The 21,510-nt window shown below is 45.1% G+C and overlaps 1 protein-coding gene across 4 annotated transcripts in view; it reads left to right on the plus strand.

The window, feature by feature from the left end:
- Nucleotides 1–17,078, plus strand: part of CCDC148 (coiled-coil domain containing 148) — a 739,559-nt gene extending 722,481 nt beyond the window's left edge. For all 4 annotated transcript variants that reach the window (XM_063933692.1, XM_063933693.1, XM_063933695.1 and 1 more), the window contains one exon: nucleotides 16,119–17,078. In XM_063933692.1, the coding sequence (XP_063789762.1) occupies nucleotides 16,119–16,265 (147 nt within the window). In that variant the 3' untranslated portion in view covers nucleotides 16,266–17,078. The remainder of the gene's footprint in view (nucleotides 1–16,118) is intronic.
- Nucleotides 17,079–21,510: the final 4,432 nt, after the last annotated feature.

Here is a 21,510-nt window from a genome sequence, read left to right on the forward strand (position 1 = left end):
TCTTCTTGGCACTTTGCCTGGTTTAAATGGTTCAGACTGTAGTATAGATACACTGTTGCATCTCCTCTATTGGCCATGTATATTGGCTGCACAGTGTTATCTTATAAATGGAACTGATTGTGTTGCAGCACTTGGCTGTTTGATACCCTTCTATTCACTGCCCATCTCACTATGCAGTTCGGACACCTTGTATATTTATTTGCACGTGGTGCTACCAGGGAGAGCGGCAGTCCCACAGTGGCACAGTAATACTCATGCCACTATTGGTTTATATTCCCATTCAATGCAGAGTCCCTCGTATAAATATTATGAATACTGATCACAGTAGTACTTATGCCGCTGTTGGTCTATATTCCCATTCAGTACGGGGTCCCTAGTATCAATACTGTGAATACTGACCACCAATGGGGGAGAAATGATCGTGCTGTAACGGATTGTAGTTAGTTGATAATGATCTAATTATCAGGTGTTCCCGTTCAGCAATCAGTCTCCCCTAGAAGTGTTGGTCCGCTGTATAGCTGGAACCCAAAAATGCTATAAATGCCTGGCTATGGTGAATGTAAGCAAATGAGGCAACCGCACTGCACCAGCCCGGGTAATAATAGCCGACACTTGCGTTCCCCGCCGTGCAGTGCAGGAGCCGCCACTCATAATGCTCTCAGTCGAGGGAGAAGATGACCCCGCTGCAGCAGCACTAAACCAGTCAATTGCTGATCGAATGATGGGTACTCCCATTCCTGGCCGTGCAGCGATCAGTCTCCCCCACCGGCAGACCTTCACTTGTGACCTACAACCCAGACACTGACCACATGTCAATGACAATAAATAGTGATAAGAAGGGTAGCTGCACCGTAGCGGCACACATCTAATCTGGCTGGTATTGGCGTATGGTGCCGTGCCGAGCAGGAACCAACCACTGGTATTGGTCACAGGTAAAGAGAAGGGTGACTACGCTGCAACGGCGCTGAACTAATCAACATTTGTCCGATTAGCGGGTATTCCCATACTGGTCGTGCAGCAATCGGTTGCCCCTGATAGCACACACAGGGGTAGATGTATTAACCTGTAGAAGGCATAAGGAAGTTATAAATGCAAGGTGATAAACACACCAGCCAATCATATGTAAATTAACAGTTAGGAGCTGACTGCCTGGTGCATTATTACCGTGCACTCAACACTGCTTTATCACTCGTTTCTCACTTCCTTATGCCTTATACAGGTTTATACATCTGCCCACAGAGACAGTATTAGTGATTATTGCATGGGTAATGGAGCAGAATGAAGTGCCGATGCGCGCATTTCGCTGTCTGCTTTGACTGCTTTCGCTGTCTGTGTGTGCTATCAGGGGCGACCGATCGTTGCACGGCCAGTACAGGAATACCCGCTAATCGGACAAATGCTGATTAGTTCAATGCCGTTGCAGCATGGTCACCCTTCTCTTTACCTGTGAACAATACCAGTAGTTGGTTCCTGCTTGGCACGGCACCATACGCCAATACCGGCCAGATTAGATGTGTGCCGCTACGGTGCAGCTACCCTTCTTATCACTATTTATTGTAATTGACATGTGGTCAGTGTCTGGGTTGTAGGTCACAAGTGAAGGTCTGCTGGTGGGGGAGACTGGTCGCTGCACGGCCAGGAATGGGAGCAGTGCCGGCGCTAGCCGCTCAGCAAGGTCCGCAAAGCAGGGAGGCGCCTGGCACTAAAGGCGCTCTCCCTGCTCTGCTACTGTACCTTGCTGATGCGCAGTGTTGGTGCCAGCTGCCACAGACTGCGCCTGTCACACCATGTGACAAGCAGAAGCGGTGCTGGCAGCATGGACACAGGATCCTCGGTCTCCTCCTGTGTCGGAACCCTCCCCCTTCCCTGTCCGTCTTGCTCCTCCCCGCTGCACATGTCATGCTGGGAGACAGGAGCAGCGTCCCCACCTCCTCTCTTCCCTCCCCTCTCACAGCAGTCTTCAGCAACGCCCCTCCCCTGAGTCCCCTCTCATCAATGGTTGATTCAGGACCAGGTAGGGAGAAAGGGAATATTAGTGTGCGTGTACAGTGGTGTGTTACTATGTACTGGGTTGGGTTGGGGGGGGGGGGGAGGAGGGGGAGATAAAGTGAAATATTACTGTGTACTTGGGGTGGGGACTGATATGTTACTGTGTACTGGGGTGGGGACTGATATGTTACTGTGTGCTGGGAGGGCTGGTATGTTACTGTGTGCTGGGGTGGGAGGGAAGATAAAGTGAAATATTACTGTGTACTGGGGTGGGGACTGATATGTTACTGTGTACTGGGGTGGGGACTGATATGTTACTGTGTGCTGGGAGGGCTGGTATGTTACTGTGTGCTGGGGGGATGGTATGTTACTGTGTGCTGGGGTGGGGGGGGGATAAAGTTAAATATTACTGTGTACTGGGGTTGGGGGGGGGACTGGTATGTTACTGTGTGCTGGGGGGTAAGATAAAGTGGAATATTACTGTGTACTGGGGTCGGGGGGGGGGGGGGGTAAACTGGTATGTTACTGTGTGCTGGGGTGAGGGGGATAAACTGAAATATTACTGTGTACTGGGGTCGGGGGGGGGGGGAGATAAGCTGGTATGTTACTGTGTGCTGGAGTGGGGGGAATAAAGTGGAATATTACTGTGTACTGGGGTGGGGGGGATAAACTAGTATGTTACTGTGTGCTGGGTTGGGGGGATAAAGTGGAATATTAGTGTGTACTGGGGTGGGGGGGTGTATAAAGTGGCATATAATGTGTGCTGGGTGGTGGTGGAAGTGTAGTGTGTGTGGGGACTGGGCTGCAGGGTAGCTGTGGTGTAGTGTGTAGGGAGGGGGGATTAATTGCTTAATTCGTCGTTGTGGGGAGGTAGATGAAAAAAAAAAATCCCTTATAAGCCATGTCTCGCACAGGCTTATCAGGGCTAATTTAATAGCCCCCTGGAGACACAATTACCCGCGATCAATGACCGTGGGTAATAGGATACCTCCATATGTTGTGTAAAGGTCACTAGGAGTGACAGATTTTACTTATGGACTACAGGGCTGCATCCCCCCAGTAAAATCTGACCCCCGCAGGGACTGCCTAGCAGTGGCAGTGACTTACTGTACCATAGGAAGTGTTTCTCTTCGGGACTGTAAGTCCGGACTTGTAATGTTACTATTTTTTTAATTTATGTTAAATGCAGTTTCTCCACTGCCGTCACCTCTCTTTCGTGTCACCCATTCACTCTCATCTTCTCCCCGTCACCTCTCTCCATTCACTCTCTCCGTCACCTCCCCATAACCTCTTTCTCCTATCAACCTCTCCCTGTCATCCAACCCTCTCCCCGTCACCTCTATCTCCTGCCATCCTCTCCCTGTCATCCAACCCTCTTCCCGTCACATCTCTTTCCTGTCACTCTCTCCCTGTCATCCAACCCTCTCTCCTGTCACCCTCTCCCTGTCACCCACCCCTCTCCGCATCACCTCTCTCCCTCCTGTCGAACTATCCCTGTCACCCACTGATGCTCACCCTTTCCCCATCACCTCTCTCTCCTGTCTCCCACAGACGCTCACCCTCTCCCCGTCATTCTCTTTTTTCACCCTCTGCTTGTCACCCTCTCATCGTCACCTTCCGGTTCTCACTGTTGCCCACTGCCTCTCCCTAGCTTCACTCTGTGCCCGTCTCCCACTATCTCTCATTGTAGCTACCCTCTCCCTGTCACCCACTGACATTCCTGTTACCCACTTACTCTCACCCTCTACCCGTCACCCTTTCTCTCCTGCTATCCTCTCTCACACACACCCGTGATCCATACGATCGCATGGTGTGTGCACTCCCACTAACTGGATGCAGCTAGTCGCAAGCGCAATGTGGCTGCTTGTGGGTAGGATGAGAGCGGAGTAGGAGGGCGCAAAATTTAGAGTTTGCAGGAGGGCGCCGAACACCCTAGCACCGGCCCTGAATGGGAGTACCCATCATTCGATCAGAAATTGACTGGTTCAGTGCCACTGCAGCGGGGTCATCTTCTCCCTCGACTGAGAGCATTACGAGTGGCGGCTCCTGCACTGCACGGTGGGGAACGCAAGTGTCGGCTATTATTACCCGGGCTGGTGCAGTGCGGTTGCCTCATTTGCTTACATTCACCACAGCCAGGCAAATATAGCATTTTTGGGTTCCAGCTATACAGCGGACCAACACTTCTGGGGGAGACTGATTGCTGAACGGGAACACCCGATAATTAGATCATTATCAACTAACTACAATCCGTTACAGCACGATCATTTCTCCCCCATTGGTGGTCAGTATTCACAGTATTGATACTAGGGACCCCGTACTGAATGGGAATATAGACCAACAGCGGCATAAGTACTACTGTGATCAGTATTCATAATATTTATACGAGGGACTCTGCATCGAATGGGAATATAAACCAATAGTGGCATGAGTATTACTGTGCCACTGTGGGACTGCCGCTCTCCCTGGTAGCACCACATGCAAATAAATATACAAGGTGTCCGAACTGCATAGTGAGATGGGCAGTGAATAGAAGGGTATCAAACAGCCAAGTGCTGCAACACAATCAGTTCCATTTATAAGATAACACTGTGCAGCCAATATACATGGCCAATAGAGGAGATGCAACAGTGTATCTATACTACAGTCTGAACCATTTAAACCAGGCAAAGTGCCAAGAAGATTCCTGAAGTTGATATATTGTAACACGATTTTGTGACTAATTAGTTAATAACATTGTATCAGGATCATTTTCATTGCACGTGCCAGCATTCCACACAATGAATATAGATAGTTCATTCACATTGAAATGTGGGTCTACGACCAGTGAATTAAAAATCTAGTTATTCTATGTGTGAGGACCTATATATTACCCAGACAGTAAGCTAAATTGGAAGTATATGTAGATATATATATACCACAGGGAAAAGAGAAAAAACAGATAAATTATTCTTTCTAATACAATAAGTGTATCAACCTCAATTAAATACACACACAGACATATACAATAGGATAAATAAATTCCTAGATTAATATATGTAAGAATTTGCATTACTGGAGTTAACTGAGCAGTTATTTTTAATTCTATTCACATTTTCCATCTTTGAGCACATTTACTTGATCTTTCAATTTGTTTTTAACATATATGTTGCTACTGTATTGGCCAATATATGGCCTCTTAATATAGAAATAAAAGATATTTTTTAATATTACTAGTGTGCGTCCTAACAGTACAATCCCACTCTCTCTTCCCCATGTTTCTTGATGTTATGTATGGTTGTCCGAGGTAGCAACCCCCATTAATGTGAAATTATCAAGCACACGTATTGGGGCATTTTTATTTTTTATTCTCTCTAATAATTTGAGAAATCTGGATATATAAATAAAGTGTGCAGATTCATCTAAAACCTTCTGGATCCTATTGGGACAAGTAAGAAAATATTTAACCCAAATTTCTTGGAAAATGTTTAATCCTCCACCAAAAGGTTTTGTAATAATGCTCATTTTTAATTAACTAGATTCCAGAATATGGATAACTTCTGTCATGAGATGGCATTATAACTATAAAGTATACAACAGAATTACCCAGAGAATGATACTCATGCTTTATAGCTTTAAGAATAGTGCTCCATCTTGAGCCATGCCGTATCCAGTTATCGAAGAAACCCAAAGATTAAGGTGGCTGTTTTTGTTCGCAATCTTTTCAATCAAATCAAGGGCACTGCGATGGGTTCTTCCATGGCGCCAAGTTATGCGAATCTCTACGTTGCCAGATGGGAAGAAGAATGCATCTGGAACAATAATCCATACAAAGGAAATCTTGTAACTTGGAAACGCTACATAGATGATCTGTTGTTTATTTGGAATGGACCGGAAAATGAATTAAACAAATTCTTGGAACATATGAAGAATAATACACAAGGTTTAGAATTCACCTCTATGAGTAGTACAGAAATGGTCATCTACCTTGATTTGGAGATATACATTTCAGAAAACATGCTGCACACAAGGACGCATACTAAAACTGTCAGCAGTAACAGCATGTTACCGACTAGCAGTAATCATCACGTGAATTGGACAAAAAACATACCAGGAAGTCAATTCAGAAGGATCAAAAGAAATTGCTCTCAGCAACAAAACGTCATCATACAAACAAATCAGCTTAAAACGCAATTTCTGGAAAAAGGTTACAAAGAAACAAGTTTAAGCCAGGAAATAGAAAAGCTTTCAAATACAGATAGAAGTGAATTAATTCATTATAAACAAAAACAACAACAAAAGAAAAAGAAAACAACAAACTTTCAAATGGCATTTATCACTCAATATAATAGTCAGCATAATTATATTGAGTCCATTCTCCAGAAACACTGGCACATACTTCGATTAGATACACAGCTAAAAGAACTGATCCCTGAGAAACCTAAGATCATCTACAGGTGAGCAAAGAATCTGAAACAGGAGCTCACAAGAAGTTTTCTACCACCAGAGGAACAAAAAGAAATACGAATTAAAAATATGGAACATCATTACTGTTTGAACTGTAATGCATGCAAAACTTCAAGAATTTTTTCAACTTTACCGACTAATGAATTCATGTCACAAGTCACAAAGAGGATCTATAAAATTAAAGACACTGTCACCTGCAACACGGAGGGGCAGGGCCGGTGCTAGGGTGTTCGGCGCCCCCCTGCAAACTATAAATTTGCGCCCTCTCATACTTCACGAAAGGTCATCGCGCACCTTTGACGTGTGTCAGGAAAAGGGGTGTAGTCTCGCAAGGAAGTGGCGTGATCACAATAGTACCCCCATTTGAATTTCCGCACACCGTAGCACAATCTTATTTACATTACACCGCACGTAGTAGTGCTGCTCATTCACATAATGCCTCCCAATAGCAGCGTCATTATACATAATCAGGCCCGGCGCTACCCGCTCAGCGAAGGGATGCAGTGCAGGGAGGCGCTGGGACGGAGAGGCGCTCCCCCTGCTCTGCATTCCTTCCCTGCTGCGCCGTCCTGTCCCCACTGCTGCTGCTGCTGCTGTGCCTGTATGACAGGCACTGGCAGCGGCGCTTGTAGCATTAAAATCCTCCTTCCTCCGCTCCCCTCCCCTCACCTGTGTGACAGGACAGCGCTGTGTATGGGACAACAGGGGGCGGAGCTACACGGGACGGAAGGGGCGGAGCTAAACGGGGCCGAAGGGGGCGGAGCTACACGGACCAGGCTGCTATAATGTACAGACTCAGAGGGAGACTGGCTTAGGTAAGTGAAGGGTTAGAGGGAAGTGTGTGTGTATTGTGTCTGTGTGTGTGTGTGTGGTATGTCTGTGAGCGTTTATGTGTGCTTTAAGGACGCTACTACTACAGGGGGGGCATTACGTGTAACGTCCCTACTAATGGGGGGGCCATTACGTGTAACGTCGCTACTAATGGGGGGGCCATTACGTGTAACAACGCTACTAATGGGGGGGCCATTACGTGTAACAACGCTACTACTAGGGGGGTCATTACGTGTAACGTCGCTACTAATGGGGGGGCCATTACGTGTAACAACGCTACTAATGGGGGGGCCATTACGTGTAACAACGCTACTAATGGGGGGGCCATTACGTGTAACAACGCTACTAATGGGGGGGCCATTACGTGTAACAACGCTACTACTAGGGGGGTCATTACGTGTAACGTCGCTACTAATGGGGGGGCCATTACGTGTAACAACGCTACTAATGGGGGGGCCATTACGTGTAACAACGCTACTAATGGGGGGGCCATTACGTGTAACAACGCTACTAATGGGGGGGCCATTACGTGTAACAACGCTACTACTAGGGGGGTCATTACGTGTAACAACGCTACTAATGGGGGGGCCATTACGTGTAACAACGCTACTAATGGGGGGGCCATTACGTGTAACAACGCTACTAATGGGGGGGCCATTACGTGTAACAACGCTACTACTAGGGGGGTCATTACGTGTAACGTCGCTACTAATGGGGGGGCCATTACGTGTAACAACGCTACTAATGGGGGGGCCATTACGTGTAACAACGCTACTAATGGGGGGGCCATTACGTGTAACAACGCTACTAATGGGGGGGCCATTACGTGTAACAACGCTACTACTAGGGGGGTCATTACGTGTAACAACGCTACTAATGGGGGGGCCATTACGTGTAACAACGCTACTAATGGGGGGGCCATTACGTGTAACAACGCTACTAATGGGGGGGCCATTACGTGTAACAACGCTACTAATGGGGGCCATTACGTGTAACAACGCTACTACTAGGGGGGTCATTACGTATGAGGACGATACTACTACTTGGGGTGGGCATTATGTATAGGATGCTACTATTACTTGGGGGGCATTACATATAACAATACTACTACTACTTGGGGCAGGGCTTGGCACACAGCGCAGTTGCCCTGAGGGCGCACGGCCAGCGGCATGTAATGAGTCAGATTGACTCATTACATGCCGCCTCTGAAGTCTGCGCCGTGCGCCGCAGCCGCGCTGGAGAAGAGAGAAGCGCCGGAGGCAGCTGAGAAGGAGGAGGAGTGAGGGGGACTGGAGCCGCAGCAGCGCTATTTCATTGGTAGTAAGCGCCGCTGCAGCATCCCCCTCTCCTTCCGTATAGGCTGCCCGGCGCTGCTGTGGATGCTGGGATCCGGTTCCTCCATCCCAGCATCCACAGCAGCGCCACACATACACACCTCACACACACACATACCCCCACTGATTAAAAATAATCAGTCAGTGATGAATTTTACATTTCAACCTATCCAAAAAGAAATAATTTGGATGGATTTTCTTATTACAGTCATTTTAATAAGATTAATATAAGCTATTTTTACATGCACTATAAACATATGTCTTTTTCATTGGTGGGCTATATCTCTGAAAAGCCACATGATTTTAAAAGTGTAGTCTTCTGACATGGAGACAAATGCATGCCTTGTATATAGTAGTGAAATAAAACATGTTTTTGAATGTCTAATTAAGAAAGCAATGTTCAGACTAAAGAAGAAAAATACACACACCACACACACACACACACGCACACCCACCATACACACACACACACACACACACACACACACACACACACACACACACACACACTCCGACACACTCATTTTTCTCTTACCAAGTCTGACAGGCCACCACTGTTGACGCTCCCCCAGTACAGCTGCCTGGTCCCGTGTAGCTCCGCCCCCTGCACACCGTGTAGCTCCGCCCCCTTTCCGGGACCCGCAACCCGCACTGCACACAGCCCCAGCCGCTTCACACAGGGAGGAGGAGGAGGAAGCTACAAGCTGCCGGCGCTGCTGCCTGTCATTCGGTGACAGGTACAGAAGCCGGCAGCAGCAGGGGACATGCGGCAGGCGCAGCAGCGGGGATGCAAGGCAGGTAGAGCGCCTCTCCTGCCTGGCGCCTACCTGCTTTGCATCCCTTTGCTGAGCGGGTAGCGCCGGGCCTGCGGAGGGGGTAATTTACCTACTAGAGTGTCCCTGTCATAAACAATATATTGGCCAAACGAAAAGAAAATTGAAGATACGAATAATGGAGCACATATATAATATAAAAAAAGGACTAACAACACACAGTGTGTCGAAACATTTTTTGGACCATCATGGCAAGAATCCGAATGGCTTAAAATTTATAGGAATTAAAAAAATCCAACAGCATTGGAGAGGCGGAAACATCTCAGATCTTCTTAAGAAAAAAGAAACAGAATGGATCTTTGCATTACAAACCCTCCAACCTTTTGGTCTAAATGTGGACATTGAATTAAATGTATTCTTGAAATAAAAAATAAAAAAATGAAAAATAAGAAAAACATATATATATATTTTTATTTTTATTTTTAATTCATATTATAAAAAACCACAAATATAATTTATTTAATTATAGAATTTATTGATATATTGCCTGTTTTTATATACATATACATATAGGGGTCGATTCTATTCGGCAACTTAAGAATAGCGCCGGGAATTAGCTCCCGACGCTATTCAATTCAGCTCCAGTTAAGTCGGCGATGTCCCGTTCTCGCCGACTTAACAGGTAGTTTTGTCGGGAGAACGGGCAATCTCCGACTTAACTACCCGCGGCGATGCTGATTCCCGACAGAATCAGCCTCGCGCCGGCCGCGAGGCAGCACTTTTGTCGGGTTTCTTCTCTCATCCCCCGGGGATGAGAGAAGAATTCCCGACAATTGCGGGTCACTAGCAGCTGAATTGAATAGCGTCGGGAGCTAATTCCCGGCGCTATTCTTAAGTTGCCGAATAGAATCGACCCCATAGAGTGCAATACCTGTAGGCTTTATTTTTGCCATGTGCATGCCGCTTTTTAACTTTAACTTCCTGGCAAAGAGACCTTGGAATGTTGTTTTTTAACTAATAAAGTTTTTTACTTTTTTGATAAAAAAAAAAGGGATAGTTTTCCTATAAAAAATCAAGTCGGCTAAACCTGCGCCATCCATGACTAAGGGCTTACAGCCTGAAACGCATTGGAGGAAGCGCTGATCTCACGGACTCCACAAAAAAAAGACTTTTATCCACTCCTTTTTTCTTCACCAGCACGCTGCTGGTTTCTCCTTAAAGCCGCCTCACAGACCGGGACAGCAATTAGTCTTTAAGCGCCGCACAGCGCACGAGTCGAGCGGCCGGAGAAAGCAGGAAGACGGAGCGGGGGAACCAGCCGGAGGAGGACGGAAGCGGACGGGCTTCACCACCTTGTTAAGGTTGGTAGCATAGGGAAAGTTAGGTGACCGGGACTGTACCTATATCTACCCTCCATTAAACGGCATATTTTGGAACCTCAGCAATTACATCTGGAGACCGCAGCACATTTTTAATAAAAAGGGCTGTAAACATTTATCTAACCCTTTTTTTTTTATTTCAGGTATTGCACTACTCTATACATTTTAACGGTCACAACTTACACACATTTATTATACATATTTTCAAGCGCTTTGTTACACAATTTTCGCAATCTTGACCATACTCCTTGGACATGCTGGAAGGAGACTCAAAAATTTAGGGGAACCCCCTGGACTCCCAGGAGACCAGGTCACCCTCCTGTATACCAGCTGCTTTCTAGTGAAATGGGCAGGACGGGGGAGTGTGATGATGCATTTCTCCGCAAATCTCAATGATAAGACTCATGCCATTGCGCCATGGGAAGCTGGGTCCATAATGATGCGAATCGCTCCACCCACCCTCACAGTAGTCACCTCAATCTTCCCCTGGAAACTCTCCCGGAGGGTACAGATAAAAATGCAGGTTAGTATGATCTAGCAGCTGTGTAATGTCATATTCTAGCACAGGTTTTCATAACCAGTTTCAGTTGAGCCACAAATGTATTCCCAATTTATGTACTATAAGTGTTACATGTCTATAATATGGACATAACTCTGGGAATGATTGTATAGATCTGAGTGTAATGTGGACAGGTCTGGCTGTGGTTTTGGTGGATCATGGGAAGTGAGTATTTGGGGCAGGTTTTCCCTGCAACTAACTGTCAGCCCTAAGAGATTTAATTAAGGATCGCTATCTCCAGTTAAGCCTTAGAGGGTGCACTTAATGTGGATTTTTCCTCACAGCCTCAGGAAGGAAGGAAAATCTGTGTTAAATGCACCGTCTTGGACTTGACGCACGGGGTAACCAATAGATTCTGGTACATAACCCGGGACTGTGGGTTACCGGCATGGAAAATGTAGAAAAATGTAATAACTCGGGGCACTAAATCCTGCGCTTTACCTGTGCAATAATTGAATCTGCCTCTTTGTGTGCACATTTTGTTTCTTATATGTTGGGAGGTATGTTAGTGTGGTAATCAATATGGCTACCCATGCCTCTTTTTTACTTTCATAATGTATCTCCTTCTTATTGCTTCATATACTGCATGTTTAATATATATCTTTTGATTGTACAAGATGATCTTACAACCACTATAATGAAAAGGATTGCGAACATACAGATGTGTCCTCATACATCTTTTCTGCAGTCGCACCAAACTGTCCCTCTTAGCTCGCCAGGTCAAGTGTGACTCTGCTAGCGTCGGGCGTCCTTTTTTTTTGTGTGGCAACAATGCATCTTAGTCGCAATGCAATGCAAATAGGATGCACTAGGTATCTGTGCTGATTCATTTGCCACTTGTATTTCTGAGTACGACTGGGTCTGAATCTGTATACGAAGTGCTACCATAAGTAGCCATGGCTTTTTTCCATGCCTATTTCCGTTGTGCTTCATATACAGACTCAGGGGTCTATTTACTAAGCCATGGATGGAGATAAAGTGGACAGAGTTAAAATACCAGCCAATCAGCTCCTAACTGTCATGTACAACATTTTCGACAAAAAGGTGGGAGGGGTCAGAGTTCATGAAAACATCATGGTGTATAGTTTTTGAATTATTATTTATTTCCACAGAATCCTTCTCGCCATACCATGAATGGTATACTTGCTAAATTTGATGCAATTTGCCTATAAGTTACAGCTACAGACAGCTCTGAATAGAGAAACTTTCATTATGACCACGTTGTGTGTTATATATGTATAGGTGTAACATACATGATCTCTGAGGAAAGTGATTAAAGGTCACTGAAATGTCAGACCACACTTAAAAGTATTGTGCTTCATTTTTGATTTGGCCAAGAAAGCTGCCCATTATATGCTCTCTCTTTCTGTCTCTCTTTCTATATGTCTATTTTTGTTCATGATTAACCCTGGCTTGTTACCATTCATACATAATAGAGGGTTGTGATGTTCCTCCCTTTTTACTATGCAGTCTTGTCATTATTTTCTTTTGGGAAACCTGCTTGGCCTGGTTCCATGTGCATTATATAATGGTGAATCAATCCATGAATATAATTTAATCACTATGTAATCTAAAAACTCTCTGCCTAAAACAAGATATTAAACAAGAGTGTAAATATGGCGAAACAATAATCACAATAAACCTGAGCATTTTATTGTAATAAAAACAAAAATCGCACATTTAGTTATCTTTCATTTGGATTCTATTGAGGTATGCTAAATGCTATTAGCCCCATTAATTATTCGGACAGAAAAAAAAGGGCCTAGCAGCGATTTTACCCTGATGGTGAGTATCGGGCTATCCTATTAAAGCCCTTTTTGGGGCAAAAACCATTTTAAAAGATAGATACCACTCTTGGGTGTGCGGTCGCGCTCTGAAATACACCCGAATTAGGTGGTTGAATGCACTCAACCTTTCGGCCTTGTGCATCACAATGCATACCAAGGCGTGCGTATATCAAAGCGTGACTGCACACCCAAGAGTGGTATATCTATAAATAAATATATATATGACCAGCTTGTAGTCGACTGACTGGTGGAATTAAGGCTTTACGCAGCAAGACCCAAGAGTGCAAATATTACCTCTGCAATTTGTGTCTACTACCCACTGGAGGGCACCGGGGCAATTCTTTTTCACTTAGTAAGGAGTGACGGTCATCGCTGTTTATATATATATATATATATATATATATATATATATATATATATATATATATATATATATATCTCCAAATAACAAGGCCACGCTCCATTTTATCCTCAAAATGTCTCTTTATTTTATCTTTTTATTTTCACCACCCATAAGTGCAACAGTATCCAACATAGGTAGTTCTTTGTATCCAACAAAGATTTACAAAGCTTATATCCAATAATCCAAAACATGCACCAATTGTATCTTCGCCCTTCAGGCATTACACAAACATCCTTCATCTCATCAGAGACACAAAAATTGCTCTTATAGCGCTGTGTTCAGTATAGCTTTGTATCCTAGATTTTAATCAGTACAGGTCAATGACATCATATAGGCATAGGTATCGTACTATCGTCAATTGTCTGTCGATTTCTACCTCTTTCTGGGCCGTTCTAGACCAACACCGGTCTGGCCGAACCTCCGGCGTGCATTCCACCTGTCCACCAGTCACTTATAAGAGCAATTTTTGTGTCTCTGATGAGACGAAGGATGTTTGTGTAGCGCCTGAAGGCCGAAGATACAATTGGAGCATGTTGGTTGGCCCTCGTGCACCTTCGTAGCCAACGTTCGCCTCTCACATCAATGGCATGTGGTGCTCCACAGTATCCACATCTACGTGCTGCCGATGTCAATGTAGGAGGTGGTCATGATAATGTGACTCGACCGTGTGTGTGTTTGTAATAGTAACATAGTTTCTGAGGTTGAAAAAAGACAATTTGTCCATTGAGTTCAACCTATTTGTGGTCACCTACGCTGTATTATTTTTAGGACTAATTTTGTCTGCTGTGGATGATGGCCGTTGTGATTATTCCTCTTTTTTTTTTAAACTATAGTGCGTGATCTATAGTGCGTGATCTACACACCATAACCCTGTATATCCTTATCCTTTAGGAATTTATCTAGATCATTCTTAAAAGTATTGACCGAGTCCGCCTTTACTACTCTCTCAAGCAGGGAATTCCAAACACGTAATGTCCTTACTGTGAAGAAGCCTTTTTGCCTCTGTGTGCGAAATCTCTCCTCCAACCTGAGTGGATGTCCACGTGTCCTCTGTGTTGATCTTATCATAAACAGATCCTCTGCAAGCTCTGTGTATTGTCCCCTTATATATTTGTAAATGTTAATCATGTCCCCTCTTAATCTCCTCTTTTCCAATGTAAACATGCCTAGCTAGCCTTTCCTCATATTCCAGCATCTCCATCCCCTTAATCAGTTTGGTCACACGCCTCTGAACCTTTTCTAGTTCCAGGATATCCTTTTTGTAGTATGTATTAGGTGCAAGTCTTCCCTAATGCCCCCACATTTCTAACAACATCTCTGACCATTCTAATAAATGCCCGTTGCACTTGTACATTAGGGGGGAGATGTATTATGCGGGCACATATTATTCACTACAGGTACACCACCGATTTTCCGGCATCCGCTGTTCCAGTGCCGTGCTGGATTATCGGTGGAAACGTTTTTTTTTAACTAATTTTGCAACTTCAGAACATTTTTAAAGCAATAAATAGTAAAATATATGCTACAGTATAATATTAATTAATGAATAAACACAGTAGTGTATGCAAAACTGTTTATAAGCAAAACAGGTATCAGGTACTTGCTGTGACCTTGGATGCCATAACAGCCCCACTGATGCTTGCTGTGTCACCTGCAGTGCCCTCAGAAGCTGTACTCACTGACACTTCTACGCGCTGTGTGTTCCGCCCATGCGCAGTACTTGCTTTGACCTTGGACGCCATAACAGTCCCACCGATGCTTACTGTGTCACCAGCAGTGTCCGCAGAAGCTGTACCCACTGACACTTGCGCGTATTGCGTGATACGCTCATGCGCAGAAAATGTTCCAGATTAAAAAACGTCCCTAACCCCCTTTAATCCGGACAAAGCAAAATTGTCCGGATTAAAAGAGGTTCCCGTTCATCGTTTGCCGGAAAATCGGTGGTGCACCTGTATAACGCTTCCTGCTTCGCCTCTTTACCGAGGCGAAGCAGGAAGCAACATTGACGAGATGTATTAACTTCTCATTTGCCGGGGTGGGTGAGTGAAAGCTCCCTCCTATGCGACTCCCGCCAGAGCCCCACTCCGCATCATCCTAGTGCTGTGTCTCACTGCCTTGCCAGCTCACTGGGCATGCATGGGATTACGTTACTATCGCAAGATCTCTCATGCAGCCCAGAGCCCGGCAGCCCCCATAGCCAGGGACAGAGATAGGGTAGTGACAGCTGCAGCTGTCAAAATCTTTAACTGCATTTGTCAGAACAGTCAGTGTCACTTACAGATAGCAGCACCGATAATGACAGGGGTGCATAGCGCCCCTGTCATGTAGAACACACCGCCACATTAATACATGGGGGAGAAGCAGTATCTGCGCATGTTGATGTGGCCACACAACAGTCAGTTTTTAAGCAAAAGTCTCAGAGTTTGTATTTTAGTAAATGGGATAGCCCCGCATAATGACTGCCATTATGCGACATAAGTTATAGGTGGTATTATACTCTGATCTTTCAGATCTGTCAGTCAGGATATTGTCAGTCTAGAAGCACAAAGGTGATGTCATTATCTTTGAAATGTCAGCCTGTTCCTTCTAAAGCCTGCTTCTATTCCCTGTCATATAGATTGCATCTGATCAGAGAGTCCGGGTTGAGATGGCACTACGAGAGGCTGGACTTCATACCACCCTATATGCTAAGGAAATCTTGCCTAAAATCCCTCCACCAAAACCTCCAAGGAGAGATATGGAATCTACGGTTTTTAGAAAATAGAATTTCTATTGTGTTATTTGTTCAGCGTGAAATAATTTATGGTGTTATCAGACTTGCCATTATAGCCTGGATTTTATGGAAGACTCATCACATTATGCACACTGACCTAGCACTAGTCGTACCATAGATTACATTATGGCTGTGCAGTAAGAATCAGTTTATTCAGTGCTAGGATGGAAATTGAGGCATTATATGTGAGACGGGCTGACTGGAGGAGACAGCTGCACTGCTCTTGTGGAATATAGCAGCTCTTCTTGTTTCCTAAGTGTTTATTGCCAGACACAGCTATCAGCACAACATAAATTGCTGGAAGTTCTGCTGGCTTCTAATAAATATATAAGCTTTTATTCAATTTATATCTCATAAGACACATCAAATCAGGGACTAATCACTGTCTTATTATCACCTATAGTACAATAGTTGGCAGTGCTGTAACAAGTGTGCATTTCTGAAAGAAAGCATGAGACTTTAACCACTTCATCTACACATATTTGCAAATATTGGGGCAGATATATTAAACCGGAGAAGTGATAAAGCAGTGATAAGTGGAAGGTGATAACGCACCAGCCAATCTGCTCCTAACTGTCGATTTACAAATTGGTGCTGACTGGCTGGTGAGTTATCACCTTGTAACTTATCACTTCTCCAGGCTTAATACATCTGCCCAATTGTTTTAGGTTGGGCCCAAAGATCACTGTCGCCATTTACAAACTATAGTGCCGCTCATTCTAAACCATTTGGTTACACAAAACTCTTTGAAATTTCTGTCCAGTATTCAAATGTACTCATTAAACTAGCAAAAGGCTATCAAAATGGGTTTCATGATCCTGAGAAAACCGGCCTCTCTTGTGTACAGTCCGTCTATTTGTAAATGGTATAATCTATTTCCTACGTATTCTTAAATTAACCCTTTCATGCATTTAAGCCATTATCTCCCATAGAAATTCTCTTTTGACAATACTAGTGCATAGGGTCCTCTTCTTTGGACTTCTACCAAACTTAGAAGGTATGTGTAGTTTTTAATTCCTACAAAATCAATAAGGTAAAAAAAAAAAAATGTCACCAGCACTGAACATGTCAGGAATTTCTGTAAAATATTTTTACTCAAAGCCAGCAAAGCAGTTAAAAAACAAAATCATTGAGGATAGAAAAGTTTAGGGCATAATAATGTAGATGCTTTGATCAAATATTCAACTTATTATTTTCACAGTTGATGTAAAATCATATGTCCACTGCAGTGAGCATCATGCAACACGGGATGTAGTTATGTGACCAACGGTCACATAACCTCCCCCTGCATTCCACCCATTTAAAATACTGACAGTTGGCATGCCGACAAAAAGGGACTATTCCCACTTATGGGTGTCCACGACACCTATAGAGTGGGTATAGAAACTGTGGCGAGCACAGCTCGCCACCGCGCCCACAAAGGGCTTTGTTCTGCTTGCCTCCCCTGCCGGCATTCTGCGGCTGGGATCCCAGCGTCGGGATGATGACCGCTGGGATCCTGGCCACCGGTAACGCGGCCCCAACCCTGCAACACAAGGATCCATACGGTGTGCAAAGCTTATCATGGCATGTATGCCTAACTTGAAAACTTTCCTCATGTAATAGCCATATATGACAGTTTGATAGCCCTATATGTATTATTATGAGTTATTTTAACTTATTTAAATTTTAAATTATTTCAAATTATCATCATTAGTAGTAGTTGTGGTAATAGTGGTGGATGCTTTAATAATATTGTTTTTATTTTCTCCAGACATCAAGAGCATCTAGCAACAGGGTTAGGTACAAAGTAGTATATCACGCACATGGTGGGGAGTGGATCTCATGGATTAGTGCAGGGGTGGGGAACCTTTTTTCTACCAAGGGCCATTTGGATATTTATAAAATCCTTCGGAGGCCGTACAAAAATGATCAACTTAAAAATTAGCCTGCCCCTATTAGATATGACCACTAGAAGCGCCGCTTACACACACACACACACACACACACACACATTAAAAGAAAGAAAAAACACAATACTCACCAGCCACACTCCTGCTTCTGGACCCTTGCCCTCTGCACTATGGGAGAGACGTCATGACATCTCTACCATAGCACCGCACAGGCACACACGCACACTGCCAGAGCCGGAAGCCGGAGCTCAGGAGCGAGTGCCTGCCTCCAGCTGCTGCTGAGAGGAAGAAGCCGAGCGCCCACTAGTAACAAAATCTCAGTGGGCGCCCGGCATCTACCTTGGTTAGGTGAGCCTGAGAGGGCTAGATCAAGTGGCTTTGCGGGCCTTATACGGCTTGCGGGCCTGAGGTTCCCCACCCCTGGATTAGTGTGTGGCGATGTACCCACACAGATGGAAATACAGGAGATGGTACATTTGTGTGTTCTTTCACTTTACTGATGTAACTTGGCTGCTGTATTTATGTTACATGGCGGCTATATTTAGTATCTGTATTCAGGGTCGGTGCTAGGGTGTTTGGCGCCCCCCTGCAGACTATAAATTTGCGCCCTCCCTTCCACACATAGTAAAGGGGGGTGCACAAAAGAGGTGTGGGCTCCCTAGGAAGGGGCATAACCACACAATAGTACCACAGTTCAAATGACACCACACGTAGTGCCCCTGATTCATACACCACAGAGTAGTGACCCTTATTTATGTTATGCTACAATATGCAATAGTCACAAATAATGCCCACAGTAGAAGTGCCCCTTACACATAATGCCCATAGTAGTAGTGCCCCTTACACATAATGCCCACAGTAGTAATGCCCCTTACACATAACGTCCACAGTAGTAGTGCCCCTTACACACACAAAATGCTCACAGTAGTAGCGCCGCTCACACACACAATGCCCACACTAGTAGTGCCACTTATACCCATAATGCCCACAGTAGCAGTGCCGCTTACACATAATGCACACACTAGTAGTGTCCCTTGCACACACAATGCAGACACTAGTGGTGCCGTTTACACACACAATTCCCACACTAGTAGTGCCCCTTGCACATACTATATCTATAGTAATAGTGCCCCTTACACATACAATGTCCACAGTAGTAGTGCCCCTTACGCACATAGGGGGTCATTCCAAGTTGATCGCTCGCTAGCTAGTTTTAGCAGCCGTGCAAACACTATGCCGCCGCCCACTGGGAGTGTATTTTAGCTTAGCAGAAGTGCAAACGCTTGTATCGCAGAGCGCCTGCAAAAAAATTTTGTGTAGTTTCAGAGTAGCTCAAAAACTACTCAGCGCTTGCGATCACTTTAGACTATTCAGTTCTGGATTTGACGTCACAAACCCGCCCAGCCACTCCTGTGTTTTTCCGCACACTCCCTGAAAACGGTCAGTTGCCACCCAGAAACGCCCACTTCATGTCAATCACTCTGCGGCAAGCAGTGCGACTGAAATGCATTGCTAGACCCTGTGCAAAACTACATCATTTGTTGTGCCCATACGTCGTGCGTGCGCATTGCGCCGCATGCGCAGAACTGCCAATTGTTAGCCTGATCGCTGCGCTACGAACAAATTCAGTTAGCGATCAACTCGGAATGACCCCCATAGTGCCTAAAATAGTAGTGCCCCTTACGCAATTAAAAATGATACACAGAGGGATAGGGTGGGAGGCAGTGAGATGGAACAGGGGATAAAGGGGTTAAGGAAAGACCTGGAGAGGACAGAAAGGTGCAGAGATCAGAGAAGGGGAGATAAGAGAAGAAGCTTTTAATAAGGGATGAAAACTTTCCTTAACCTACCCTATGAAGTTAGGGTAAGCCACAAGCCATGGTGGGGGGTGGTGCCTGCAGGAGGGGACAGAGCTTTGGCGACTATGTGGCTGCTGTAGCAGGAAAAAAAAATACTATCTATAGCCGTAGCAGCACTGGGGGAATGGCGCTGAGGCGCTTTGACACTGCTGCTCTGCTGCTGCCTGTCAGTTTGACAGCTGCAGCAACAGGGATACTGTAGCAGCAGAGCGGGGGAGAGCGCCTCTGTAATCCAGCGCTTTCCTGCATTGTTGACCTTGCTGACAAGAATCAATTGGATTTCAAAGCATTAATTGCTCATTGATTAATGTTGGCTCTATGGAGCAATGTCGAAGAGGAAGACCAAGTTAGCCACCACCTCTGGATTAAGTGCAGTGCCATGTCAATGGCACCCCCTGAAATTAGGTTCAGTGTGGGAAATCACTGGTCAGAGCTTATGGATGCAAAACATGCTAACAGGTGCCACAATGTAGCTTGTACACGTAAAACTAAGTGTCAGGTCTGTAACCGGAGGGGGCACTAATGGGTCAGTGGAGGAAACGAGGAGGCTGTAGAAGATTCCTGCGCATGTGCGCAATTATATTTATTTAGCACACAGAGGTATGAACAGTCACTGAAGCACAATAACAATACTGATGGTTTGAGCAAAGAAGCTGACAGAGGTATAACAACAGTCACAGGTGATGATCTGTAAACCAGTGAAATTAATAACAGTGATGACCGGCCTGGAAGCCGATGGCAAACATCCATGGTCGACTTGGAAGTCTATAGTAAGAGGATCCAATATGCAGAGGATAGTAATGTAGCTGATAACAGTGAACACAGGCAATAGTAACTCCGGAGATTGGTGTGGAAAAAAACAGCAGTAGATTCACACAGTCTGTATATATGCACAAGTTCACAAAGCCAAGCAAGGCCAAAGCAGGAGACAGTTTGTAATTTGCAAGCTGGTTGTTTTAAGATCAAATAGCACAGTGCTGAACGCAGATAAATAACACACAGGTGAGAATGGTAAGTAGCACCTGGAGAGAGTCTCTTACTGCATGCAGAGGTGGAATCTCACTGTGGAAGGAGTTGTAGCAGAGCAGGATGGCTGGAGCCTGTAGTTCCACGGAGACACAAGGAAATCACTGGAGACAAGAGACTGGAACCAGGAGAGGCTGTACACTGGATGTGACACATTGCTCAAGGCAATGAGACTGAGCGAATGTTCTGGATTTATACCCCCTGGACAGCAGGCATTGGATGCTTGAATCATGTGTGCAGACACAGCGCAGGATTGGGTGTTTGCAGGTCAGCTGACCGCAAGTGTCATGGCGGCGCCCATGCTGCACAGATGGTGGGACACACTAAATGGACTTCAAGGGTGCACAATGACAATGGGCACCATGCCCGTGGACAGAGCATTTATGCAGCTGCAGACTGGGGCTGTGACCTCCGGAGGCCTGCACACCAGCGCGCTGGTAAGTGCGATGCCACTGAAGG

The sequence above is a fragment of the Pseudophryne corroboree genome, chromosome 7, assembly GCF_028390025.1.
Source record: "Pseudophryne corroboree isolate aPseCor3 chromosome 7, aPseCor3.hap2, whole genome shotgun sequence".
Taxonomy (NCBI): domain Eukaryota; kingdom Metazoa; phylum Chordata; class Amphibia; order Anura; family Myobatrachidae; genus Pseudophryne; species Pseudophryne corroboree.